General features: G+C 39.6%; 4 protein-coding genes and 1 pseudogene across 4 annotated transcripts; 3 read left to right on the top strand and 2 right to left on the bottom strand.

Annotated features, from left to right (window-relative positions):
• Positions 1-2,891: 2,891 nt before the first annotated feature.
• Positions 2,892-5,938, top strand: LOC147294973 (proline-rich receptor-like protein kinase PERK12). Its single transcript, XM_086231228.1, has 8 exons — positions 2,892-3,750; positions 3,844-4,329; positions 4,412-4,498; positions 4,616-4,686; positions 4,778-4,854; positions 4,961-5,108; positions 5,217-5,378; positions 5,639-5,938. Exons 1-8 carry the CDS (start codon positions 2,892-2,894, stop codon positions 5,936-5,938), a joined length of 2,190 nt encoding a protein of 729 aa, XP_086087354.1.
• Positions 5,939-6,815: 877 nt separating this feature from the next.
• Positions 6,816-9,383, bottom strand: LOC147294972 (basic helix-loop-helix (bHLH) DNA-binding superfamily protein). The gene is given in 9 exon segments (XM_086234264.1): positions 6,816-6,845; positions 6,847-6,909; positions 7,033-7,209; positions 7,375-7,602; positions 7,703-8,260; positions 8,358-8,426; positions 8,799-8,883; positions 8,989-9,171; positions 9,277-9,383. Coding segments are annotated over 9 exon segments (1,500 nt in total).
• Positions 9,384-14,023: 4,640 nt separating this feature from the next.
• LOC147294971 (uncharacterized) lies at positions 14,024-14,793 on the bottom strand. Its single transcript, XM_086234181.1, has one exon. It carries the CDS (start codon positions 14,653-14,655, stop codon positions 14,140-14,142), a length of 516 nt encoding a protein of 171 aa, XP_086090307.1. The 5' UTR covers positions 14,656-14,793; the 3' UTR covers positions 14,024-14,139.
• A 1,204-nt stretch (positions 14,794-15,997) lies between these two features.
• Positions 15,998-17,147, top strand: LOC147294970 (glucan endo-1,3-beta-glucosidase-like; annotated as a pseudogene).
• Positions 17,148-20,983: 3,836 nt separating this feature from the next.
• On the top strand, positions 20,984-24,027 carry LOC147294969 (DC1 domain-containing protein). The gene is made up of 4 exons (XM_086233925.1): positions 20,984-21,234; positions 21,812-22,291; positions 22,393-22,872; positions 23,060-24,027. The coding sequence occupies exons 1-4, from the start codon at positions 21,142-21,144 to the stop codon at positions 23,720-23,722; spliced, it is 1,716 nt and encodes a 571-aa protein (XP_086090051.1). The 5' UTR covers positions 20,984-21,141; the 3' UTR covers positions 23,723-24,027.
• Positions 24,028-24,293: the final 266 nt, after the last annotated feature.

Genomic DNA, 24,293 nt, shown 5'->3' with positions numbered 1-24,293 from the left:
CCAATTCGGACTCGGTTTGGTTTTCCGATCCCTAGTTGGAATGGACCTTAGCCGTTGATCTGGTAGGTTCGGATCCATTAGGACACGTGGCTAAAGCTTTAGGAAGGTTTTTCTTTTAATGCACGTGCACCAAAGAGGTTCACCTTGTTATGGTAGGAGAGCAATTTAGTATCTTTGAAAATAAATGAAAATCAACCTAATTTATGGAGGAGATTTTTAGGGTACCTGTCACTATAATATGCTACATGGTGTTATTAATTATTTATAGTATTGTTAGGGATCTCAAATACGAGAAACTCTTCTGTATAACTGGGTTTAGTGTTGGTACGTGCTATAATCAGTTTATGCGTTATAATATGAGTGAATGTTATTAATATTATACTCTACAAATATAAATATGTCGTCCAACAATACTTTTACACATTACATTAGTTATACAAAGTAACGGTATATTAATTATACTCAATAATTTTTCCTTAAATACATGTAACAGTTTGTTATAGATCCATATCATGACTCGCATATATATATTTATTTATTAATATGAGAGAATTATAGCAACGGTCCTTGAACTTTACCTCGAGTATCATTTTGGTTCATAAACTTGTTTTTTATATTCTATAGTTCACAAACTTTTACATGTGTATCACTTAAGTTTATTATGTCAATTTCGTTAATTTTAGTCACGTGAGTCATGTTGGTGGAAAAAAAAAAAAAAAAAGACGAGTTGTCATTTTCACAATTCAAAAGTTCATATTTTGGGTTTTAACTCTCGAGTTGAAATCAACTCAAAGTTAACACCTAAAATATAGATGAGAACCAAAAATTCATAATTTTAGAATTAAAACTTACAATTTAAGCGAGAAATTGGTCTTAATTGATCATATATATCCTAAAGTATTTACCCATTTCGAAAATAAGATAAAAAAAAAAAAGTCAAAAAGATGACGAAAAAAAATTGCCGTCCATTCTCTAATTGGAAACTAGACATCCAATGGAGATAAGACTATATAAATTATATATGATAATATAATTTATATAAGAATTCAAGTTTTTTTTTTTTTTTTAAATGTCAGATATAAGAATTCTAGGTAGAAAATAGTTTCGGATGGATAAGGCTTCAATCTAGTCCAAAACAAAAATTGATCGAGTGGACTTTAGGTCCGAGTTCAAACAAATAGTTTGGTTGCTTTTTATTTACCAAAAAATATTTTGATACAATATTATTCGAGTTGAGTTTGAATATGTTCGAGTCGGCTCATCCCAAATTGCACCTTTATCTTGCGGTAGTTGACAAGAAAAAGTTGTGTAGCTTTTCTCATTTTTTTCACGGGCTGATAGTTTTGCTTTGGTCGCAAGCAAAAATTAGTGATGAATTGAATGTTGTCTATTTATATGTAATGGCATAGTGATGGGACAATATAAGAAATATGTGTATCAATGTTGGAAGGGATATACACGCACATGCAATGCTAAAGGAGGCAGAGAGAGAAAAGGGAAAGCATTTTCTCAAAAGTCTTTCAAAATCTTGAGGGGGAATGGAAAAGAAATAAGAATATTTGGTATGTACACTTTAATGCCAAAAGTCTTTCAAAGTCTATGGATTTGAGAAATCTGTGAAAGTCATTAACATTTTGAGTACCGTATGACTTTCATAGACTTTTAAAAAGTTTTAATTGAGTACTCCATGACTTTCATAGACTTTTTAAAAATATATAAAAATTTTGATTGAATACCTCCTGATTTTTTAATTTAACAAAAGTCTTTAAAAGTCTTGATTGAATACACCCCTTAGTTCATTGTTTTTCCATGAATTGAATTATAGATTTCTGCTTGTATAGTTGTATGTACAATTGTACAAATATAGAAATTTAGGAAATGGGTATGTAAAAATCTAAGTCATAAAGAATTAAAAGCTACTGCCAGCACATCATTTTGGGCCCACCTGGACGGTGGGTCCTGGAAGGCGTGGCGAGATTAGCGTGTGCTAGAATGGTGATTAATTAGTGATTGATTAGTGATTACTGAAGCAATGACGCCGATTCGGATCTTTCTCGACCCGATGGGTAACACAATCATCGCTTGCCATCCGGTTTCGTTTGCGCGGTAACCCGAAATTGAAGGAGGAGCAGTACCTTGAATAAGAGTTGGGATTTTAACTAACCGAAAAAAATCGTTGCATACAGCCAAATTAGAGAGATCAAACGACAATTGACACAGTAAGAAAACAATTTTATTGACCAAAAAAAAAGTATGAGAAAAGAAAAACAAAGGGAGAATTTGTCGGAGATTGTTTAATTTTCCGATTTAGTTATTTTTTAATTTTTAATTTTGTTGTTGGGTGTCCTGGCGGTGGTGTGTTGGTCTTGAATGGTTTTCAGTTCTCACACAACCACCCTTTCTTCTCCTCCTCCGTCTCTCTTCCTCTAAAGCTTGAATTTCTTTTGCAAGTTCGTGGAGTGTCTCATAGACAGAGGCACACCCAATAACCCCTCATTGTTCATGCAAATCTATCCAACTTAATTAGCTAGCTAGCATATTGCAATATTGCATTGCATTGCATGTAAAGGTTCTTTTTTATTTTTGCCAAATTCATGTAAAGGTTCTTAATTGGCAATGTTCTCATATATTTTTTGGTATAGTATGAAGCTTTTTTGTTAAGGTTTCATACGTACTTTGATTTTTCCTCTTCTTCTTCTTCTTCTTCTTCTTCTTCTTCTTCTTCTTCTTCTTCTTCTTCTTCTTCTTCTTCTTCTTCTTCTTCTTCTTCTTCTTCTTCTTCTTCTTCTTCTTCTTCTTCTTGTATAATTTTCAGTATTGTATTGAATAAATAAAAAGAAGGAAAGATTGAGAGATTGAAGGAGGTAAAACTAAGAATAAAGGGAAGGAGAATGTCAGAATCAAGCGACTCTCCTCCTCCTGACTCAAACTCAAACTCGCCGCCGCCGAGTGACCATGGTGGTGGTTCTGGTTCTTCATCCCCTAATTTTGATCAGAACACAAGTCAATCACAATCACCACCATCAGAGTCTAATTCAAACTCTTCCCCGCCTTCACCACCTTCGTCGCCGCCGCCGAGTGGTGGTGGTTCTGCGCCGGCTCCAAAATCCGAGTCTCCTCCGCCATCATCCTCACCACCTCCTAAACAGTCGCCGCCTCCTAAATCCTCACCCGCTCCCAAAGCTTCACCACCACCACCATCACCGCCGCCGTCGCCACTGCCATCGTCACCGCCGCCATCATCAGCATCAAAGTCATCACCACCTGCTTCTCCTCCTCATTCGCCACCACCTTCTTCGTCTTTTTCTCCTCCTTCTCCTCCTCACTCACCGCCACCTTCTTCTAGTCATAAGAATTCTTCAGGATCCTCAGGAGGCTCTGCCTTTCAATCCCCACCATCCCCTGTTTCACCATCAACGACTCCACCAGCCACTCCTGGCACACCGGTGGCCAAAACGAACCCGAACCCGACTGAGACTGATCCTGCAAACGTGCTTAGCCCTCCAACGGGTTCAAGTAGTGGTGCTTCTCGCGCTCCTCCTCGGTCTTCCTCCAATAGCGTGGCCCCTCCTCCCTCAAAATCAAGTGTGCCGGGAACGCAAACCGGGACTATTGTTGGGTTGACGGTAGCTGGAGTTTTCATCATCGCCTTGGTAGCCTTCATTTTTCTCCTCATAAGGAAGAAAAAAAAGCACTCACCGGTCTATCCCCCAAATTACATGCCCCCGCCCCACGGCGCGAACTTATTAGGTAAACAAACATCCCTACTCGGCTACTCTATAAAAATGTCACTTGTTCGACCACAACAACAATAATACAAATGTTGTGTTATGGTGGATGTAGATGGATATTATCATGGGCAGCAACCTAGTTCCGGCACTTCTGGTCCAGCAGAAAGCTACTTTACAAATGGGCACCCCCCACCAATTTCTAGCTTTGAAAACAGCTATGGGAGTCAGAGAGAGAGAGGGAATGCATACGCTTCGGCAGGAGGAGGAGACTCGGGTCTCATTGCTGCTACCAAGGTCCATTTCAGCTATGAAGAGTTGATGGAGATAACCAATGGATTCTCTCGCCAAAATGTTCTTGGGGAGGGTGGTTTTGGATGTGTCTACGAGGGTTGGCTACCAGAAGGCAAAGCCGTGGCAGTCAAGCAGCTTAAGGCTGGTAGTGGGCAGGGAGAGAGGGAGTTCAGGGCCGAAGTTGAAATTATTAGTCGCGTACATCATCGCCATTTGGTCTCTTTGGTGGGCTATTGCATCTCTGTGCAACAAAGATTGCTCATCTATGAATTTGTTCCAAATAAAACTCTTGAGCACCATTTGCATGGTAAGTGATTGATTGATTGATTTATATGTTCTCATGTTATATATGCTACTTCAAAATATTCGTATGTGCTAGCTGCTTTCAGGTGCTGCAATGCCGGTGTTGGAATGGACCAAAAGACTTAAGATTGCATTAGGGTCTGCAAAGGGTTTGGCATATCTACATGAAGACTGTATGTACCTCTCTGCTGCAATATTCTCATCATTACTGCAGTTATGCTACTGTTAATTAGAATTGCATAATTATAATCTCATTCTTTCTATTCTTGTTGTATGATCTGTGTTTCTAGGCCATCCAAAAATCATTCACAGAGATATTAAATCAGCAAACATTCTGTTGGATGATGCCTTTGAGGCACAGGCATGTCTATCACCACTTCTTTTGTTTAGCTTATTTCTTCGGATGCTACTCAAAGATGTAGTTTCTGATTCTAGAATTTGTTCAAGCACAGGTTGCAGACTTTGGACTTGCCAAGCTTACAAACGATAATAATACTCACGTATCCACTCGAGTCATGGGAACATTTGGGTAAGGAAGAGCTTGTGAACTTCTTGAGAAATGTTGTACTCATTAAAACCACGCATAAGGTTTGATTATAAGGAAAGTAAGTCCTATATGGAACATTTGGGTTCAGGTACATGGCACCTGAGTATGCAAACAGTGGAAAATTGACGGATAGATCAGATGTATTCTCCTTTGGAGTTGTGCTTCTAGAGCTTGTAACTGGGCGTAAACCTGTTGACCCAACTCAGCCTTTGGGGGATGAGAGTTTGGTTGAATGGGTAGGGTCATCTTTTCCTTTGCAAACATCAGTTAGAATGCAGCCTGTCAGTGCTCTTTAACGATCCACTTTGTTCACTATCAATAATGTGTTGTCTAAAATGTGGCAGGCTCGTCCGCTCCTCATTCAAGCCCTTGAAACAGGTGACTTGAGTCAATTAGTAGATCCTCGGCTTGAGAAGCATTATGTGGAGGGTGAAATGTTCAGAATGGTTGAGGCAGCTGCTGCATGTGTACGTCATTCTGCAGCAAAACGACCACGAATGGCGCAGGTGATGCTAATAAACAGCACCAGTACAAGTTCATTTGCCTTTGTTTCAGGCTTTACTACTGCTTTAACCAGAATAACTTTGAGTTTCTTACTTGAAACGGAGAAAACCAAACAGAAACAAAACAAGAGGCTTTTCTCTGCATACATTTATGACCCTTTACTTTAAAACTAAACTAAACTTTAAATTGCCTGTAAACTAGCTTGAACCATTTTTCCTCTGAAAGATCACAGACTTATTTTATTTAATGATTTATATTTCAGGTGGTAAGAGCATTGGACTGTGAATCTGATCTCTCCAATGGGGTGAAAGTTGGGCAAAGCACTGCCTATGACTCTGGCCAGTACAATGAAGACATTATGAGATTCAAGAGGATGGCATTAAGCAGCGGAAGCAGCTCGGAGCATGACATGTCCAGTTCAGAATCCAGTTCCAGAGACGTATCTGGACCCCAAAGTACATGGACTCGCCTAGATGGTTCAAGCGGAGAATCAGAAACTCGAGCCTTTAACACACGTGGTGGTGAGCAGAGATTTAACGGTAGCCAAAACAGACGGTTCTGATTTCTAAAGAATGGTGAACTAATTTCTAAATGTCCACATACTCATCTTCACATTGTTAATTAACCCATGGTGCACCAGAGAGAGAGAGAGAGAGAGAGAGAGAGAGAGGAGACTGCACTAGTAATGAAAAGACAAGAAAAAAAAAAAAGATTATAGTTGCATGGATTTCCTTTGTTTGACTTGATCTAATCTAATAGTGTGTAAATTAAGTTGCTGATTCTTTTTTCTTTTTCATTTTTCGTGATGAAAGTGACTATTTTATAGTTCCCTCAAAGCAATAGCAGTGGGAAAGCTTGTAAAGTTAACTAGAGGTATTTTTTAGTCATTAAAATAAACAATTCCTATTGATAGTAGAGCAATAAGAAGATTTCAGTTTTGTTTGCATGTTTATTTTTGAATTAACTGTTTGTGGTTTGGCCATATATCAGTTATATGGATTTAGCATGGATGTAATGTCATCGCAAACTGGCAGCTCAGGCATATAACAAGGAATGATTTGCCATACAATTGTATTTTGACCAAGTCATAGCAGAATATTTGATGTAATGAATGTAAAAGACAAATTTAAAACTTATAAGACTTCTACTTCATCTAACACCCATTAATCTATTTTAGTAGAGAAACATGAGCTTGGATATGGTGGTAGTTTTCTGGATGAAAGAATCAAACTATTCTTAGAATATAAAACAGTAGTTTCCTTGTATACGAGAAGAGTAGTAAAACAACAATATATATCAACTATGTCTTTCAGAACTTCCATACTTTTTACATCATTAATTTTTCAGCTGGTTGAGCAGATCATGCAAAGGACTTGGCTAAAGGAGTACCTAGATTTCCTCAGTTGAAACCTTCAGTTTCTTGAATCAATGATAATCAATCAGCTTATTCCTTTATGAAATGTCTGATTTTGTTTCCCCCGTTAGTTGGATTAACACGTCTCTCAATTTCTTGGCCTGGATAGCAGTGTTTGCCTGTGGACAAAGTGAAAGTATATGTTAGAAAACTGATCAAAGAAATTGTTCTTACTTGCCTATTGACATGATTTCCTATGGAAGGTCCAAATATAAGAAGAAATTTCTTTCTCAGAATCCTACCTCAACCTTGAGGATGTTCAGGACATTTCTGTTAAAGGTGGTAACATTGGCATCAACTACTTGAAGTCCTAAAGAATCCATATTCTCCATCAACCTTGCAAACCCACCTCGGTTCTGCTCACAGAACAACTTAATCAAACAATCTCTTTTGCCAATCTGGTTCACTTCCACATGCACCTGAGGTAGCACATACATGAACCGAACAATTACATATAGTATTATGTATAGTAAGGCACTAAGGTCATGGCAATTTTCACTTCGTAATCAGCACACTGAATGTGTAAGTTGGAACAAGATTGACTGCTCAAGTAGATGTATTAATAAATTGATAACTACTCATACCTCTGTTGGACTTTTTTGGACAAAACGAGAGGAACCCTGTTTGTGCTCTGTAGAAATCAAGCAAATGCTACCTTCTTTTCTCCTGTCTGAGGCCAAAATCTTTACATCTACTTTGTTCTTAGTGAAGTCCTCTTCACCTTCCTTGAGCTCGTCTTGAAGTTCTTTCACCTTCTCCTGCAACTCTTGTATATAGTCAATAGCATCTCCTAGGATGGCAGCTCTATCCATCTACAAGAATTCAATAAAGACATGGTAAGATTAAAATAAACAAGAACAAAGAAAAAATAAATTTTCCCCTGGGGTGTTTGATAGACAACTTGGTCTTAACCTTGGTTATCTTTGGGACTAGAGCACGTAGAGCAAGGAGCCCATCTTTAATCCTATTCCTCCTGTTCCTCTCAGTGACGAGATTCTTGGATTGGAAATGTTGCCTTTCTGTCCTCCTGATAACCTTTGCATTATCTTTCTCTACTACACTGTCACTGCCAGAAACCAAGCCTGCCTGTTGCTTGAACAAGTTGTCGCTGCACTTTGGCTTTTTAGCGCAAGAAGTTTTCTCAAAACAGTTCAAAGACACATGTTGAGGCAAATCAGAATTTAAATCAAATGATTGATGTTCACTTGAAGGATTTGAACCACTGGATGATCTTTCAAGGCTAGGACAGGAGGTAGATTGGGTTACTGAGTGGAAAACCTGTGGCGGCTTAGGAATGAAGTTTGCCAAATTCATAGAAGGTAGCCAGTTCTGTGTGTACTCTTTTGGCAATGGATCAATATGGAGTTCATTAAGGCTTGCACTGGCATTGAGGCTCACATTGGCTTCTTGTTTTAAAGTGACATTAAATGGATCCATAAACAACTGTAACATCTTTTGATTTTCAGGAATCTGAAAAGTGAATTGTTTGTTATTTGAGTGGGATAAGAAAATGTATACTGCTGTCTGCTGATACTGTAGAAATTAAAATGATGCATAAAAACCTTACATTTTTTGTGGCAAAGAGCTCAATCAGACCACCTAGCACCGGGATCAATACTCGGGTTCCAGTTGAGTCCTGCCAAAATAACATTGTTCTAAGTAGAATGTCTACTCCTAGGTGTTCTATATGACCCATATATAATAAAAAATTTGTAGAGGAACCTTGAGAAAGAATTGGGCGTTATATAGCCAGGAGATTTGGTTCTTCTCCGTATGTGATTCTAACTTTCATAATAAAGCTCAAGCAGTGAAAACAATGTAACTATTTGGGTGGTCTCATTTTAAAGGTATACCACCACCACTGTTCTTTTTGAATCACTACAATGATTTGTTGACTACTTGACTGTGACCAACTTCAAGCCCATATTAAAAGACTACTGTTTGTTTGGTTACTGAGAAAAAGTCATCAGAAAAGAACATAGTGAGAAAGTGAGTGCGAGTTACCCACATGGGACTGTGAAGGATTTGAATCCGAGGCATTGACATGGCTGAGCCACCTGGGTTGCGATGAAATGACCACCTCCGTATGAATCCTGAAGCAAAAAGTTTCTTGGTTTGATAAATATGCCACAACCCAAACACACAAAATATGAGGAGGGAGAGAGAGAGAGAGAGAGAGAGTGAGAGAGATGGTGTACCCAGAGTAGAGGGGCATGGAAGAAGGAAGCTGGGCAAGAGCCTCACAAGCCTTTGTCCTAATAGGATGCTCAAGGAAGCCATCTCTGCAAAGTGGAACCCAGTGGTGCTCTTCTCCTTTTTCCTCTTTGACATTAACACAGTCATAACCACCGCCACAACAGCAACCCATCCATTCAATATACCTATACAAATTTATCAAACGCATACAAGTTGAATAGGCTCAAATTTGCAAAGAGACGGAAAATTTTGATGTGGGTTTTAATAGTTTGGTCATATAGAGTTAGTACCTGGAGGGGTCATCACCAAGTTTCCACACAACGCAGTAGTCCCATTGCTTGGCCTTAACAAGGGGTCTAAGCCACTCCACTACTCCCTCCATTTCCAAACCTCCCATTGTGATTTGTGACTCTGTCTCCTCCTTCTGTGACACTTTGCTTTGAGCAGTGAGTACTAATTAATTAGTATGAGTCTGACAGTACTGGGTTACAATGGTGGTTTATATAACAGAGTCTAATAATTAAAGCACATGGTACACGACAAGGCCAACCAATTCTTTCTCCTTTTGAATTGGGTCTCTGGGAGTGTATCGTTCCAAGCAGTGGCAAATCTGTTGCAGTGGGAATCTGTCTGATACCAGCACAGATAGGGAGAGAGAGAGAGAGAGAGAGAAGGTGGGCCGTGGCAGAGTCAGTTTTGACTGACTACCAAAATCAGAGTACAAACGAGCATCGAATGGTTCAAAACCTACAATGAAATTGAAAGCTACCCATAACTGAATACGATTCACCCACATACATTTCTTGGGGCAAAAGAATGCGCGCCGGTTCACCACTCTCCTTCTCAGTGTTGGTCAAGAGACTCAAGACCCAAGTGTCGCACTTAGAGTTGTGCTTTCGTGACATTAACATGAAGTATGGAGGGTCAAATGTCAAGAGAATAATATTTGTTTGGCGAAGAGTGATCGGATTGCGTGCGTAAAAAGGTAATATTGTAATTTGGCTATTTTGGGGTCTTCTGGTTGGAATTTGAAAAATCTAAAAATATCGGTAAATTCAGGAGGTCGAAACAAGTCCAACGCAACTGACGGTTCGTCATTCGAAGTTTGGATGAATTAATTATTGCCAATTATGACTCATCGTGCAAGTTGATATTTTATCCTGCTTTGTGAAAAAAGGCATGAAATGCTCTTTAGGGGGGCATGGTGTTAGGCTCTTCACCACCCCTGACGCCCACACCTATGGAGCGTTAAGCGAGCTACTCTAAGAATCTTTGGGGACCTAGGGGCAGTCACATGACTTTCGGAGGGTGGTAATGTGTCTTCGCAGGACAAGAGGTCCCATGGACAGTACAAGTGAGCGGAAGTGCTTGTATTGCGCTGGGCATGTGCACACAAGGCTACAAGAGGAATTCCTTTATACTGCGCCGTATGTACAACACGCAACTACTTGTAAACTTTCGGAGACTCCATGGTGCACATTGGCCATGTAGTACTCAACGAGGGCATCGGCTTGGGTTCAGCCATGCACAATATATGATGCTAGCAAGCACGGGATGAGGCAACCTCGTGCCAATGAGAGAAAACTAATGTGGGGTATTGGAGAAGAGTTGCTCGCTCAGGTGGCATGCTTGCCTGCATGTTCAACTTGAGGAAAAGACTATGGGCGCGAGCTAGCCCTTAGTGCCATGACGGTTGAGATGTGGAAACAAAGCAAGACCGAACATGAGAGAATAGAATGTCGACGTCATAAGAACCTATCGATCGGGCGAGTGTCTTGGCTAAGAACCTTGACACAAGGAAGCAATCGTATAGTCGCTACGAACGAGACTTGAGATGAGTAATTATTGTTGGTAAACCTTAAGAAGGCAACAAATGAGTCTAAATCTTGAAAGAAGCATACGAGAAGGAATGGTTGGCCTTGATTCAGAGGATCTTGGCGCTGTATGGGCAAATTCCGCTGCGTAAAAAGTGAGCCCGTGACATTAAGCATAGTAGGCTTGCCAAAGATTTTTAATGTTAATTGGTCAAAAAAAAAGATTTTTAATGTTACTTAGAAAAAAATATTAGTGTATCAGTGTATGTGACCGCATGGTATATAAAGTTTATTTTTATATAATAAAATATTTGAAAAAAAAAAAAACAAAATTTATTTGCATGTTGTGACTTGTGAGTTGTGAGATATAACTACTAGATACAAAAATTCTTCGCCCTCTCTTAGTGTTACTTCTTCTTTTGGATCAAAATCCAAGTCCTACATGATTTATAGATTTTAGTCACCCTCATGTATATAGTCAAAGTGGTGAAGTGTTTAATCTTAGATTACAGGGTAATGGTTTTCAATTTCTTTTTTTCTTTTTCTTCTTTTTTGGCCAACAATGGTTTTCAATTTCAATGCAATAGATGTTACCAAAGATAAATGCAATGGCAATAGCGAATCATAATGTTATATATATATATATATATATATTTTAGCATGTATGTACTTTTTTTTTTTGGCCATTAGAATGTATGTACTTTAACTTTGCATAATATTCTTAATATGTGTTTGTGGATAAATCCACATGGATTCAATGGCCAATCACAAACCAACACGTGGCACACCAGGTCCCATTTTTTCTCTGACTTTTCAATGGTCAACTTGATCAGACCCAGCCATCTATGTCATCATCACAGCTTAGCAATGCCAATGACATGTACATATGAGATCGGCTCTTACCTCCGAGTCACCCGTGTCCGATCCGAACTAACATTGGGATCCACCAGAAATTCGAGAGATCATCTTTTTCGGATACCATCAGTTCGGCTCGGATTTGGAGATCATCTTTCTCCAGTCACATCTCAACCATTAAACATTCTATTAGAACCTGGAACATCACTTCCAAAATCTTCAGCTCGGATCATCTCGACCATTGGTTCGGCTCGGCCCGGACCGGCCCAATGACCGGTCATGATCAGACTTGCTTTGACAATCTTGTCATCACCGAATCATCTCGACCATTGGTTCGGCTCGGCCCGGTCCGGCTCAATGACCAGTCATGATTGGACTCGCTTTCACAATCTTGTCACCACTGGATCATCTCGACCATTGGTTCGGCTCGGCCCGGTCCGGCTCAATGACCAGTCATGATTGGACTCACTTTGACAATCTTGTCACCACTGGATCATCTCGACCATTGGTTCGGCTCGGCCCGGTCCGGCTCAATGACCAGTCATGATTGGACTCGCTTTGACAATCTTGTCACCACTGGATCATCTCGACCATTGGTTCGGCTCGGCCCGGACCAGCCCAATGACCGGTCATGATCAGACTTGCTTTGACAATCTTGTGATCACCGAATCATTTCGACCATTTGGTTCGGCTCGGCCTAGGAACTGCCTCCTGTCGATCCGAACATATCAACACTTGCTCTACACTTGGAGAAATCCATCATGAAGTGGACACCCGGCTCGACTCGGCCTTTGGTGATCATCCTCTCAAATTCTAGTCACAGCCAACTACGACTTGAAGAGATCACTACCTACCGGATTGGCTCGACCGGCTTGTCCATGTCCGATCCGATCACACATGGGTTTCTTGTCTACACATGAGAACATGTGTTCGGATCGGCTCGGCTCGGCTTCCCACCGCCATTCTAAAGAAGATCACGTTGGGACGAACCGCTATACTTAAGTACACCTGACAGGACTCTCTGACATATGAGACTTCCTAGCTCACAGTCATGACTATTGGGGCATCCCAGTTTATCTTCCATCCTTGCATTTAATGCAGCATTGAATGTAAAGATGGTGAGTAGCTGTGCATGCCACTATTCATGACCGAACGCGTGGCCTCTTCTCAACCATTCACCCTCATGCAGGTAACTTACCCCTCACCATTTTCTTTGCCTATATAAGCTGCCTTATGTGCACAAAAAGGGGGATCTAATACACAACTTCACTCACCAAAAAGCCTATCAGAATATCTCCTACTTGCTGAGAATAAACCCAGGAGATCTTACCTTGTTCTTCCTCATTCTCCCAAGTTCATCACATGTTCTTCCTTGTTCTTACACAAACACCTCCAAATACACATCACTGACCTCATCATCGGAGCGTATTTGGCTGGTACTACACCGGTCCATCTCTTTTGATCTTATGTTCGTGCAGGAAGATCTCGGTTCAACCTCCACTTCATCATCCAGCAAAGCTTCAGATCAGCCAGATCATCCCTTCTAAATTGTTACATCTCTCTTACGGAAATTTGCATCAACAATATGCATAATATTCTTAATATTTCATAATGTTCTTAAGTTGTGCATTATAAACTTTGCTACTTGTGCGTTATTATCTCCTGTAGCTGGTGGATAAAACTGTGGTGTGGGGGGCAAGGAATATTACGGTTAATCCGTATGGCTTCCTCCAGCAGTTACAGTTCTCTGATCATTCCCAAACATCTGTTTTTTTTTTTTTTTGGGTCAAAAAACAGTACATCTGTTGAAAGGCAGTTGTGTATAGATATTGGGGACGTCATGGGCCTGAGGCCCAACCCAGCTACACAAACACGCCAAATAAATGACGACGGACCAAACAACCCACTGCATTTTGGGACAATCATTATTTCAATCGGACGGCTGATGATAGCCTACCAATACCCAGCTGCATAGCTGATACTTTAAGGAAAAAAAAAAAAAAAACCTTACTGATGAAGGCTTGCATTCTCTGTTTTTACAATCTGAATTCGACTAGGGATATAATTATTCATATTACATGTTTTACACTACATCATACCTTATAGAGAGGTAGTACCAATATGGTATAAAAAATGTTGCACATTTAGCATTATTTAGGAAGATCTCTTCGTTTTCTTTCGTAAGTATACTTGCCAAATTAATTTATAGGCAAATGTTGAATCCGAATCCGCGAATATATGTTAAAGGTTAAATTTATGACGAGGGGTTTCGTTTTTCTTAGGGGATTTGAATATCATATATGCAATGCCATAATAAGTTGATACATGCCACAATACCTTGTAATATTATGTAATGCTTGATGTTGCAGTTGGAAATTAAAAAGACAAGAGGATAACAATGAAAACAAGAGGATTTTGGTACAGCCAGCTGCTACAAGTTAATTACTGAAGGAGAAATTAAGCTCCTGAATTCCTGATCATCATTCATCCACGGGCTCTGAATTCACCAGTTCCAGCATGATCATGATGACCAGGCTTCACTTCCCCTTTCATCACGTGACCACCATTTACATGATGATCATACGGTTTGTGATGGTATCCTCTGCTCTCTGATCTGATGCCATTGCCAAGATTGCCATTAATGCCACTTGGGATTCTCTTATCGAACCCGAATTCGACATCTCCATCTTTGGGGCGGAAGTTGGGGTTCCCAAACTCCACGTCCCCTGAGGCTGCAGCTTCTTTGGGGCGAAAGCTGTTGTGCTTGGACGAGTGCTTGTTGGGTTTTGGTGAGTTGTGGTTGTGCTCCTTGTGGAAGCGCCTGTTACAAAGCCTTCCGAGAAAGCAAGCAATGGCTGATATCACAATTATCACGGCCAGAACAATGAAAACTGTCCCGAACGACCCATTTGAATGGTGGGATGGTGGCTGTTTGTTGACATTGTTTGGGTAAACAAGAACAGGCTGTTGCTGCTGTTGTTGTGGTTGCAAAGAGGTCATCTTCTTAATTGACTGATCTTGAGGATTGGGATTTTAGTGGGATAGATAAGATCACAAATTAAGGGATTGGGGTTTAATTAGTATAAGAGTCTGCAGCTAGCTAGCTCTTGTTCTTTGAGTGCAGACAAAGGGAGGGAGACTTTGGTTTACTCATGAATCAAGCAAGGACAATGTCTGTGTGATGGGGTTATGTATAAGATTGGGATTCAAATATTTCTTGGGTTTATGAATTCAACAAAGAAGCTAGCTAGCTAGGAACTTTCTTTAATAAAGAGGCAGATAAAGATATTCCTTTGTTCTCTTTACTGCGGAACAAGGAAGGAGGTATTAGAGATTGCTTTGTATGGAGAGAAAGCAAGATTTTGGAGCCTTTGGAGTTTGGACAGCACATTAATTCTCAAAAGGGGCCCTTGAAAAAGCAGCATTTGTTTGCTAGGCCCTATCATAAGTGCATGATTGGATTAATGATCGTGATGACCCATCATTGCAATCAAGTACACTACATATGGTACAGACACACTATAATTGACTAATTGAGCAGATATTCATCTGCAGTTTATTGGTGGGTACGTTTTGATCTGGGAGAATATATATAAATCTTTGAAAACTGTTATTGGATGACTTAAATTGATTTAATATGTACATCCAATTAATTCTATAAACATGGGACACATTAGAGAAAGAAGTATCGATTACTAGGAAAATGGGGATATCAGGGGATATGGGGTCACTCTCTCCTTGATTGCAATCTTTATTCCTTTTTCTTTTTTAAAGAACGATTCTGCTAGGTGGGCTGAGCTTGATTTTAGGACTTTTTTTAATGATCAGATGGAGCAATCATATGCAAAAGTGTATGTACATTATGCATGTACTACAAAAAAATTTATTATTTTTTTTACTGGTTAATTTGTGCCAACATATATACATTCTGTAGTATATAGGATGAGCAAGTGCAGGCATGGTGGGAAAGGAATGCCCTTTACTTCTAACACTTCTATCTTCTAACAGCTCCTTAATATGGTTTGAATGTCAAAGATTCATCTCAAATGTGTGAACTTAATTCGCGCGACTCTGGTCAATCCTGTGGGCATTGGCTGGTCAAAAGCTATATTTATCCAAACACGGTCTTCAAAGGGAAAGCCCAAAACTAAAGCATGCACAAACTACTTCACACCAAATTGGTTTTTTTTTTTTTTTGGGTCATGCAGTTCACACCAAAACAGACCAAACACAACTAAAACTACTAGCTCTTCGGTACAATCATCCCAATTTAAACTCAATCAATCCATCAAATAAGTACTCAGCATCAACTTAATTGTTCTCAATTATTCAAACTGCAAACATGCCAAAGCAATTTGATCATAAGCTCTTCATCCTCTCCAAATTCTCACTCTTCCTGCTCCATCTCCTCTCACACTCAAAAGGTGTTATTTTGGTAAACTTTTCATTTAATTTTGACACAAAGGTTGCATGCATGCATGGCATCAAATAACCAACTAAAGTTATTATAATTGTGCGAGTTGTTGGTGCAGCTGCAGCCACAGTTGGAATCTGCTACGGCCGCGTAGCCAACAACCTCCCGCCACCCTCCACGGCCGTCCAAATCCTCGAAAGCAACAACATATCGAGTGTGCGGCTCTTCAACACGGACCCCACCACCCTCCGGTCCTTCTCCGGCACCGGAATCAGCCTCATGATCGGCGTACCCAACGAAGTCCTCCCCACTCTCGCCGCCGGCCCCGCCGCCCTGAACTGGCTCCAATCCAACATCTTCTTCCACGTCCCGGCGTACCAAGTCCGATACATCGCCGTAGGCAACGAGGTGTTTCTCAAAGATCCCTTCTACGTACACACCCTTCGTGGTTCCCGCCATTCTGAACCTCCACCAAGCCCTCCAAGCCCTCGGCCTCGCCAACTCCATCAAGCTCTCCTCGCCGCAAGCCGCCTCCGTGCTCTCCACCTCCTACCCTCCTTCCTCCGCCTCCTTCGACCCCTCCGCCAAATTCCTTCTTCTTCCTCTCCTCCAGTTCCTCCGGGACACCCAATCTCCGTTCATGGTCAACTCCTATCCCTACTTCAGCTTCTTGAACAACAAACCCTACATTTCTCTGGACTACGCTCTCTTCGGAGCTCCGAACCCGGTTCAAGACGGCGGGTTGGTGTATGCCAATCTCTTCGATGCCAGTGTCGACGCTTTTGTGAATGCGATGGAGAGAGAGGGCTTCGGCGGAGTGCCGGTGGTGGTTTCCGAGACCGGGTGGCCCACAAGCGGCGGCGAAGCGGCGAGTGCAGCCAACGCCCTGGTGTATAACCAGAACGTGGTGACACGGGCGTTGGACAGAGTTGGGACGCCCAAGAGGCCAGGGGTGGGAGTGGAGGTTTACTTGTTTGCCCTTTTTGATGAGAATGAGAAAACTGGAGAGGAGAACGAGAGGCATTTTGGGATTTTTAGGCCTGATGGGCTTAAGGCTTATGACCTTACTTTCAACTGAGAGATGGGTTGGTCCATCCTGGAGCAAATATTTATGGCCCATGTTAGCCCACTTATTTGGGTCAAGCTAAGCCCAACCCTTTGATGGGCTTAAGTTGGGCAATTGTTCACTACATCAGGCTAAAACCCATCAAGGTCATGAGTTGTATGGTTTGATGACCTTTGGTGGCATAAAGTCAATGTTTTAGGGGTGGGTCTTGCTTCGGAGTTTGGAGTACTTTGCCTTATCTTTATGGGGGGCCATAGATTGCTTATTCCTTCTCTATTTTATGTCATGCCAGACAAGTCTTATTTAGAGTGACCCACCATTGTCATTCCCAAATCCCAATCTAAATTACCAACAAAAAATTACCAAAACGTACAAAAATGGAATATTCCAAACATTATGAATGGATGAGTGAACATTTTGAAAAATGATGTGTATTGGATAACTTTGTGAGTGTTCATACGAACATAGAGGTCTTGCGAGTGGGCCGGAAAGCACTCATTACTATTCCTACATTCACACTTGTAGACTTCTAGGCTATGTTTGACACACTGGACTGTTTGGTTTGGACAATTTTTATGGATTATACTGGATAGTGTTGGACTGGAGTAAGCTGGACTAATGTTATCCTGTGTTTGGTGTTGTATCGGACTATGAAGCTGGATAAGCTAAATAACACTCTCCTGTGTTTGGTGTATGGTCGGACTGAGTTATAATTATATTAATTTATAAATAAATAAAATATATTAATTATCAAAATAAATTTTATGCCTAAAAATATAAATTAATCTATGTATTTTATTAAAAAAATATGCTTTTATAACAAAAGTCTCACTCCCAATACACTACCATTTCAAATAAAAAATTGTAATTGATAACAAATAAGAAGGCAGAGCAAATAGAAAAACTCACTCCCAACCTCCCAGGCCGTCACTTTCACTCCCTCCCTCATTTATCTCTATTTATCTCTAGTCTCTCCCCAACGCCATCCTTCATCTCCTTATCTCACTCAAACGAAAAACCAAAACCATCATCTCTTTCTTCTTTCTGTCTCTCTCTCTCTCTCAATCTCTCTTTCTCTCCGCGCCATCTTCTCCTCCTATGTCTACTGATGATGGCGTTTCAAAATCAGAGAAATCGAGGACCTCCGCTGTCGACCATTCTTTTCCAGCGACGTCGTGAGTCCCTGTTGGTACCAGCTTCTTCCTCTCATCGAGCTGGACCCAAAGGTGGCTTTTGATCATTCATCGGACCACCACAATTGCCCAATCGAAGCTCCAAAGCCACGACCTCCCTCTGCCGATCTCCGGCGACTCCGACGGCGGATGGTGACGATCTTCAATGGGCTTTTCTCCTCTCTTTCTGCTCTTTCCATTGGTGTAGATGCACGTGGTCAATTGTGCTCGAATCAAAAAGCCCCAAATTGCAGGAACCAATTTTGGTATTCTGATTTGCAGGAACCAGTTAATCAACAAATCAATTGCCTCTGTTTTGGTCTTTCTGAGTTGCAGGAACAAGTTCTTAGATAGCGAGGTTCCTTTAGCGTTAATCCGGTTCTTAGATAGCGAGGTGTTTTCATCCTTCGCTATTTACCAACCCACAATCCGGTGTTTTAGGAGGAGCGGTGCTAAATAGTCTCATTTAAAATACTATCGAGCCTTACCAAACATGGGTTTACTATGTTATTTAACACAATCCTAACTAACACGGTGAAACAAACGAGGCCCTAAAATATTAAATTATTAATTATAACTTTGCAAGGAAGGAACTAGGAATAGACCTAATATGGATAAATCCGATATAATTAACGGGATATCAATTTGTGATATAAATTTGATAATTTGATTAAGATTTGAATTTGATAATTCATAAACTTAACAAATCAAATATCGATTCAAGTTAATCTCGATACTAATCTGATCCGACTTAATATTATATGTGATATATATTTTTTTATTTTGAATAAAAATTATTTGTAAAAGTAATTTTAGATTTTTAACACATTAAAAATACACTAAAGTAATTGTACTTATTTGACCACTTTTTCTTTGGGAAGGAATCGTTTTTGTAGTAAAAAAGCTTGTGCACGTAGTTCGCTGGAAGCTATAGCCCAAAAACAAACTGCAATAGCGGTTTTAGTAGTAGTTTCTTAAGGAACTACTAAAACTGTAGTAAGGTCTTAAGGAACTATTAAAATTGGAACAGCGGTTTTAGTAGTTCCTTAAGAAGACCTTATTACTAATCTATTTATAGTCAAGCAAGCCTTTCACCTGGCTAACTCACAAAAAAGCACTTGACGGGCTTTAACTTTAAGCTGCGCCCGAAGCTGGTGGGCTTGATGCTTAAAACACTGGGGGAGCTCTTAGCCATTGTGGAAACAGCGGCTACCCTCAAAGATCATGAAAAAGAGAAGGGTGGTCGTAGATCATAAAAGGCGAGTCTTCTAAAACAAAAAATAAAGAATCAATGGCGATACAAGTTGCTGGACAGGAAAAGCCCAACGCCCCTGCACAAAAGAACAAAAAAAAGGATGAAAAGAAACAGGCAAAGAAATTCTCTCTCAAAGAAAAGAATACATACATAGACAAAAAAAGACCGATATTCAACTTAATACTAATAAAGTTTTAATCATATTTAGATCTCTAAATAAATTCGAATAACATCCGATTTGAATCTGATACTAATCAAGACATGTTGAATCCGTTAATCCAAATATGATTCGAATATGTTAATCTGATTATGAATAGATCTATATTTGAATTTAGGTTGGTCCGATCCGAATTCGATCCATTTTATATAACTAGGAAGGAACTTGCTACTAATATTATTTTTTTATATTGATCAACCAAAGCAAGAATGCTATAAAGTAGATTAAGAAAAGAGATAATGTTAAAAAAAAAGGTTAAATACAAAAATGGTACCAATTTGTCACTTTGGTCCACCAATGTTAAAAAACGTCAATTTGGTTTACGAATTTTTTAAGTTGTATTAAAGCAGTACAAATGTTAACTTCAATTCGAAAATTAACGGAATTGATCACATAAAAATGTGATTAACAAATTGAAATGCCCCTGAAAATGTAGTCACTTGCTATATACATGATTAGTTTTTGTTAAATTTTTCGATGAAAATTAACGTTTGTACTGATTTAGTACAACCGTACAACTTGAAAACTTTGTAGACCAAATTGATATTTTTTATAATTAATAGATCAAATTAAAATTTACTATAAAATTCATAAATCATTTTTATATTTAATCATAAAAAAAACTTATTACACACTTTTTAATGACAAATAAATTTATTTTTTATAATCAAAACAACTGGATCCACGTATAAAATAAAATTGACTATTGTTCCAAGAACGTGTTCCGATGCTCTTTACTAGATGTTTGAATGCCCATTGATTTTTTTTTTTTTTTTTACACTCCATTAGAACTGTTGAATAATTACACGCGTACGTGGTTGTAATTTATCAGCACTTACAAATTTTCAATAGTATTTTTAAAATTTGAACTTTAGCTTATACCTTTTTTATAATTGTGTATTTATATTTGACAAATAATATGAAAAAGCCCCATAAAAATGACTTTTTTTTTTTTTTTTTTGACAGGTTATAACTATGATAATTGTCAGTTTCAAAAGAGATACAAGTTGCATACAACCAAACGTTACAAGTATATTGCGTAAATACTTGCAATTAATAAACTTTATAGTATTGACTTGCTGACGCATCTATGCTGATGCATCCAACGCAGCAACTACGCGGAACTGACCAAAAAAGATGCTCTTTTCAAATCATTTGCTTATTCACTAAGAAAATTCTAGACTCGAATCGAACCCGTGAAAACAAAACAGTGCAAGCAAAATTTCACTCCTTCCCAGTCCTTAAATACCCCCTCTGGGTTCTCACTTCTCACCCAAACTCCTCACTTTCACAAATCACAAGCTCTACAACTTCTAAACTAGTCAACCAATTTTGTTGAACAAAGAAACCAACAGAAAAAAAATGTCGGGTGGTGTAGATAACGAAGCCCACGACTTTCAGTCGCTTCTTTCTTCTTCCCAGAGGGACTTTCTTGTCCGCAACAATGGTGATCAGGTAAATTTTCAGCTCTTTATCTGATTGGATCGGGTGTTCTTGTCTATTTCTTATCGGGAAAATATGGGTGTTGGCAAAGTTCGTGAGATTAGTGAAATATTGTCAGTTTGCGTCGTTGAATTTGTTTTTGAACTAGTTTGGCAATTGGGTCTATGATTATAGTGGCAGAGGTATTCGAAACAAGAAAATAAAAAGATGTTAGGCTTCAGAGGCAAAGGAAAAGCTCGTTACTTTCTTCAATTGCTCTGTTTGCTAAGGTTTTATATTTGGATAGGCCAAAATTTATATTTCGGATGAACTAAATTCAGCATTTGTGTATGTATATGTCTTCAATGGTTTTATATATGGCACGCTTATATTAATTTGAATGGTATTTTGTTCGCATATATGTTTAATTTGAATAGTGTCTTATTTAAAAAGACTACTTAGTAAAGTTCACTGAACTTGGGAAAAGCAGATTTATTATTACGATGTAGAGGGGTTAGGATCTATCATAACGCATAAGTCATAACATTGCCTGTGAAAGTTATGGGGTTAATTTGAGAGTGAAATCATTTGTTAAATTCTGGATTTGCAGATTAAGGTTGAAAGCTTGAAGGGGAAGAAACTTGGGTTGTATTTTTCTGCATCATGGTGTGGTCCGTGTCAACGATTCACCCCAGCTTTAGTGGAGACCTACAATGAACTCTCTCCAAATGGTGATTTTGAGATCGTCTTTATCTCAGCTGATGAAGATGATGAGTCATTCAATGGGTACTTCTCCAAGATGCCATGGCTTGCAATTCCATTTTCTGATTCAGAGGCACGTGATCGTGTGGATGGACTGTTCAAGGTGAGAGGGATACCCCACCTTGTGATCCTTGGTGAAGATGGGAAAGTTTTGACTACCAATGGAGTTGCGGTTGTTCAAGAGTATGGAGCTGATGGCTACCCTTTTACACTAGAAAAGATAAAAGAACTAAAAGACCAAGAAGAAGCAGCCAGAAGGGAACAATCCTTGAAAACGATCTTGGTCTCCCGCTCACGTGACTTTGTAATTTCATATGATGGAAAGAAGGTAAGAGTCAATACCACTGCTTGTTTATGCTACTAAATTACTAGTCTCGTATATTATAAATTTACCATCTAATGTTGTTCTTAATGTGTGCATTAATTTAGGTGCCGATCTCTGAACTTGAAGGGAAGATAGTGGGTCTCTATTTCTCATTGTCTACATACCGTCCATCCAAAGAATTTACTCCAAAACTTCTTGAGGTTTATGAGAAGCTAAAAGCAAAGGGAGAGAGCTTTGAGATTGTGTTGATACCACTTGATGACGATGAAGAATCATTCAAGCAAGATTTTAAGAACATGCCTTGGTTTGCATTGCCTCTCAAGGACAAAAGCTGTGAGAAGTTGGCTCGGTATTTTGATCTCTCAACCTTACCCACTTTGGTTATTATTGGGGCAGATGGTAAAACTCTTCATACCAACGTTTCTGAAGCCATTGAAGAGCATGGGATTCTGGCGTACCCCTTCACCCCAGAGAAATTTGCAGAGCTCATTCAGATAGAAAAAGAGAAAGAGAAAAATCAAACCTTGGAGTCATTCTTGATTTCTGGGGATCGAAACTTTGTCATTGGAAAAGGTGGAAATGAGGTAAGATAATAGTTAACTTTTATGTAGTCTTTGTCTTATTTTTTATTGGTTTGAAATGTGATATTCTTATCTGCGATGTGGGAAAGTCGGTTCTTTCATGTAATGTAACCTCAGTGTCTGAATGTCTGTATGTCATGTGTGGTGATGAGTTAAATTAGTTAATAACAAGTATTATTTGTGAATTCAGATTCCTGTGTCAGATCTAGTGGGGAAGAACATCCTCCTTTATTTCTCAGCTCATTGGTGCCCTCCATGCCGTGCCTTTCTACCAAAGCTTATTGAAGCCTACCACAAGATTAAGGCAAAGGATGATGCATTTGAAGTTATTTTCATCTCTAGTGACAGGGACCAAGCCTCTTTTGATGAGTTTTTCTCTGGAATGCCATGGCTTGCTCTTCCCTTTGGTGACTCAAGAAAGGCATCCCTGAGTCGCTTATTCAAGGTCCAAGGGATCCCCATGCTTGTAGCCATTGGTCCTAGTGGTCAAACAGTCACAAAAGAGGCAAGAGATCTCGTCGCGATTCATGGGGCAGATGCTTATCCTTTCACTGAAGAGCGACTGAAAGAGATAGAAGCAAAATTTGAGGAGATGGCAAAGGGTTGGCCTGAGAAGTTGACTCATGCACTCCATGAGGAGCACGAACTTGTGCGCGCTCGCCGCAGAAGTTATGTGTGTGACGGGTGCAATGAACCGGGAGAGGTGTGGTCATTCTATTGCAAGGAGTGTGACTTTGATCTCCATCCAAAGTGTGCTTTGGAGGAAGAGAAAGGAACACAAAATGATGTCAAGCAGGAAGAAGACCCCAAAGAAGGATGGGTGTGTGATGGTGATGTTTGTAAAAAAGCTTAAGAAGTCTGTGATTTAAAGGCTTAAAAAATAAAAACGAGGTCTTCTGATCTTCATTCGCTGTCATCAATTTCCCCAGTGTGTCTATCTGCTTATGATGGGAGTCTAAAGCTTTGAATGTATCTTTTTCTAGAGAAGCTTAGAAATACGATTGGGTTATGTAGATGATTATATATGGGTTTCTTAATATAATGATTAGTTAAATGTTGAATAATTTTTGTTGTGTGTCGATGTATGGTTGTTATGGATGCTACCATATTTATATTGTTACAAAAATTAAAGTGGTGGAGTGGAGTCACTTTTTAATCTTTGAGATTGGACTTAGCAAAGACCATTGGTAAATTGTTTTCTATTTGACTTTGCGACCTTGTGACTTTCAACCAAGACAGAACTAGGGAGGTGGTACTGGTGGGTTTGTGCATTTGGGTCGTTTGTTGGGGTAGGCATGTGTCTTGTGCCTTTGGGGTTGGTGAATGATTTGTCTTGGATGGGCTAAATGGGCTGACCTTTAGGGTTAGGTTGTGCCAAACATTGTATGCCCAAGCTAGCCCTCTTAATAGGAGCGTCAGGTTGG

This window comes from Dryas octopetala, chromosome 2, assembly GCF_963921425.1.
Source record: "Dryas octopetala chromosome 2, drDryOcto1.1, whole genome shotgun sequence".
Classification (NCBI taxonomy): domain Eukaryota; kingdom Viridiplantae; phylum Streptophyta; class Magnoliopsida; order Rosales; family Rosaceae; genus Dryas; species Dryas octopetala.
This window is presented reverse-complemented; position numbering and strand designations above follow the sequence as displayed.

Excerpts from the sequence above, each read along its gene's own strand:
- LOC147294971 (XM_086234181.1), bottom strand. The coding sequence starts at position 14,655 with ATGACCTCTTTGCAACCACAACAACAGCAGCAACAGCCTGTTCTTGTT.
- LOC147294969 (XM_086233925.1), top strand. The coding sequence starts at position 21,142 with ATGTCGGGTGGTGTAGATAACGAAGCCCACGACTTTCAGTCGCTTCTT. Across the intron at positions 21,235-21,811 it reads TCCGCAACAATGGTGATCAG|ATTAAGGTTGAAAGCTTGAA; the intron begins GTAAATTTTCAG and ends CTGGATTTGCAG. Across the intron at positions 22,873-23,059 it reads TTGGAAAAGGTGGAAATGAG|ATTCCTGTGTCAGATCTAGT; the intron begins GTAAGATAATAG and ends TTGTGAATTCAG.
- LOC147294973 (XM_086231228.1), top strand. The coding sequence starts at position 2,892 with ATGTCAGAATCAAGCGACTCTCCTCCTCCTGACTCAAACTCAAACTCG. Across the intron at positions 3,751-3,843 it reads CCACGGCGCGAACTTATTAG|ATGGATATTATCATGGGCAG; the intron begins GTAAACAAACAT and ends TGGTGGATGTAG. Across the intron at positions 4,687-4,777 it reads ATGATGCCTTTGAGGCACAG|GTTGCAGACTTTGGACTTGC; the intron begins GCATGTCTATCA and ends GTTCAAGCACAG.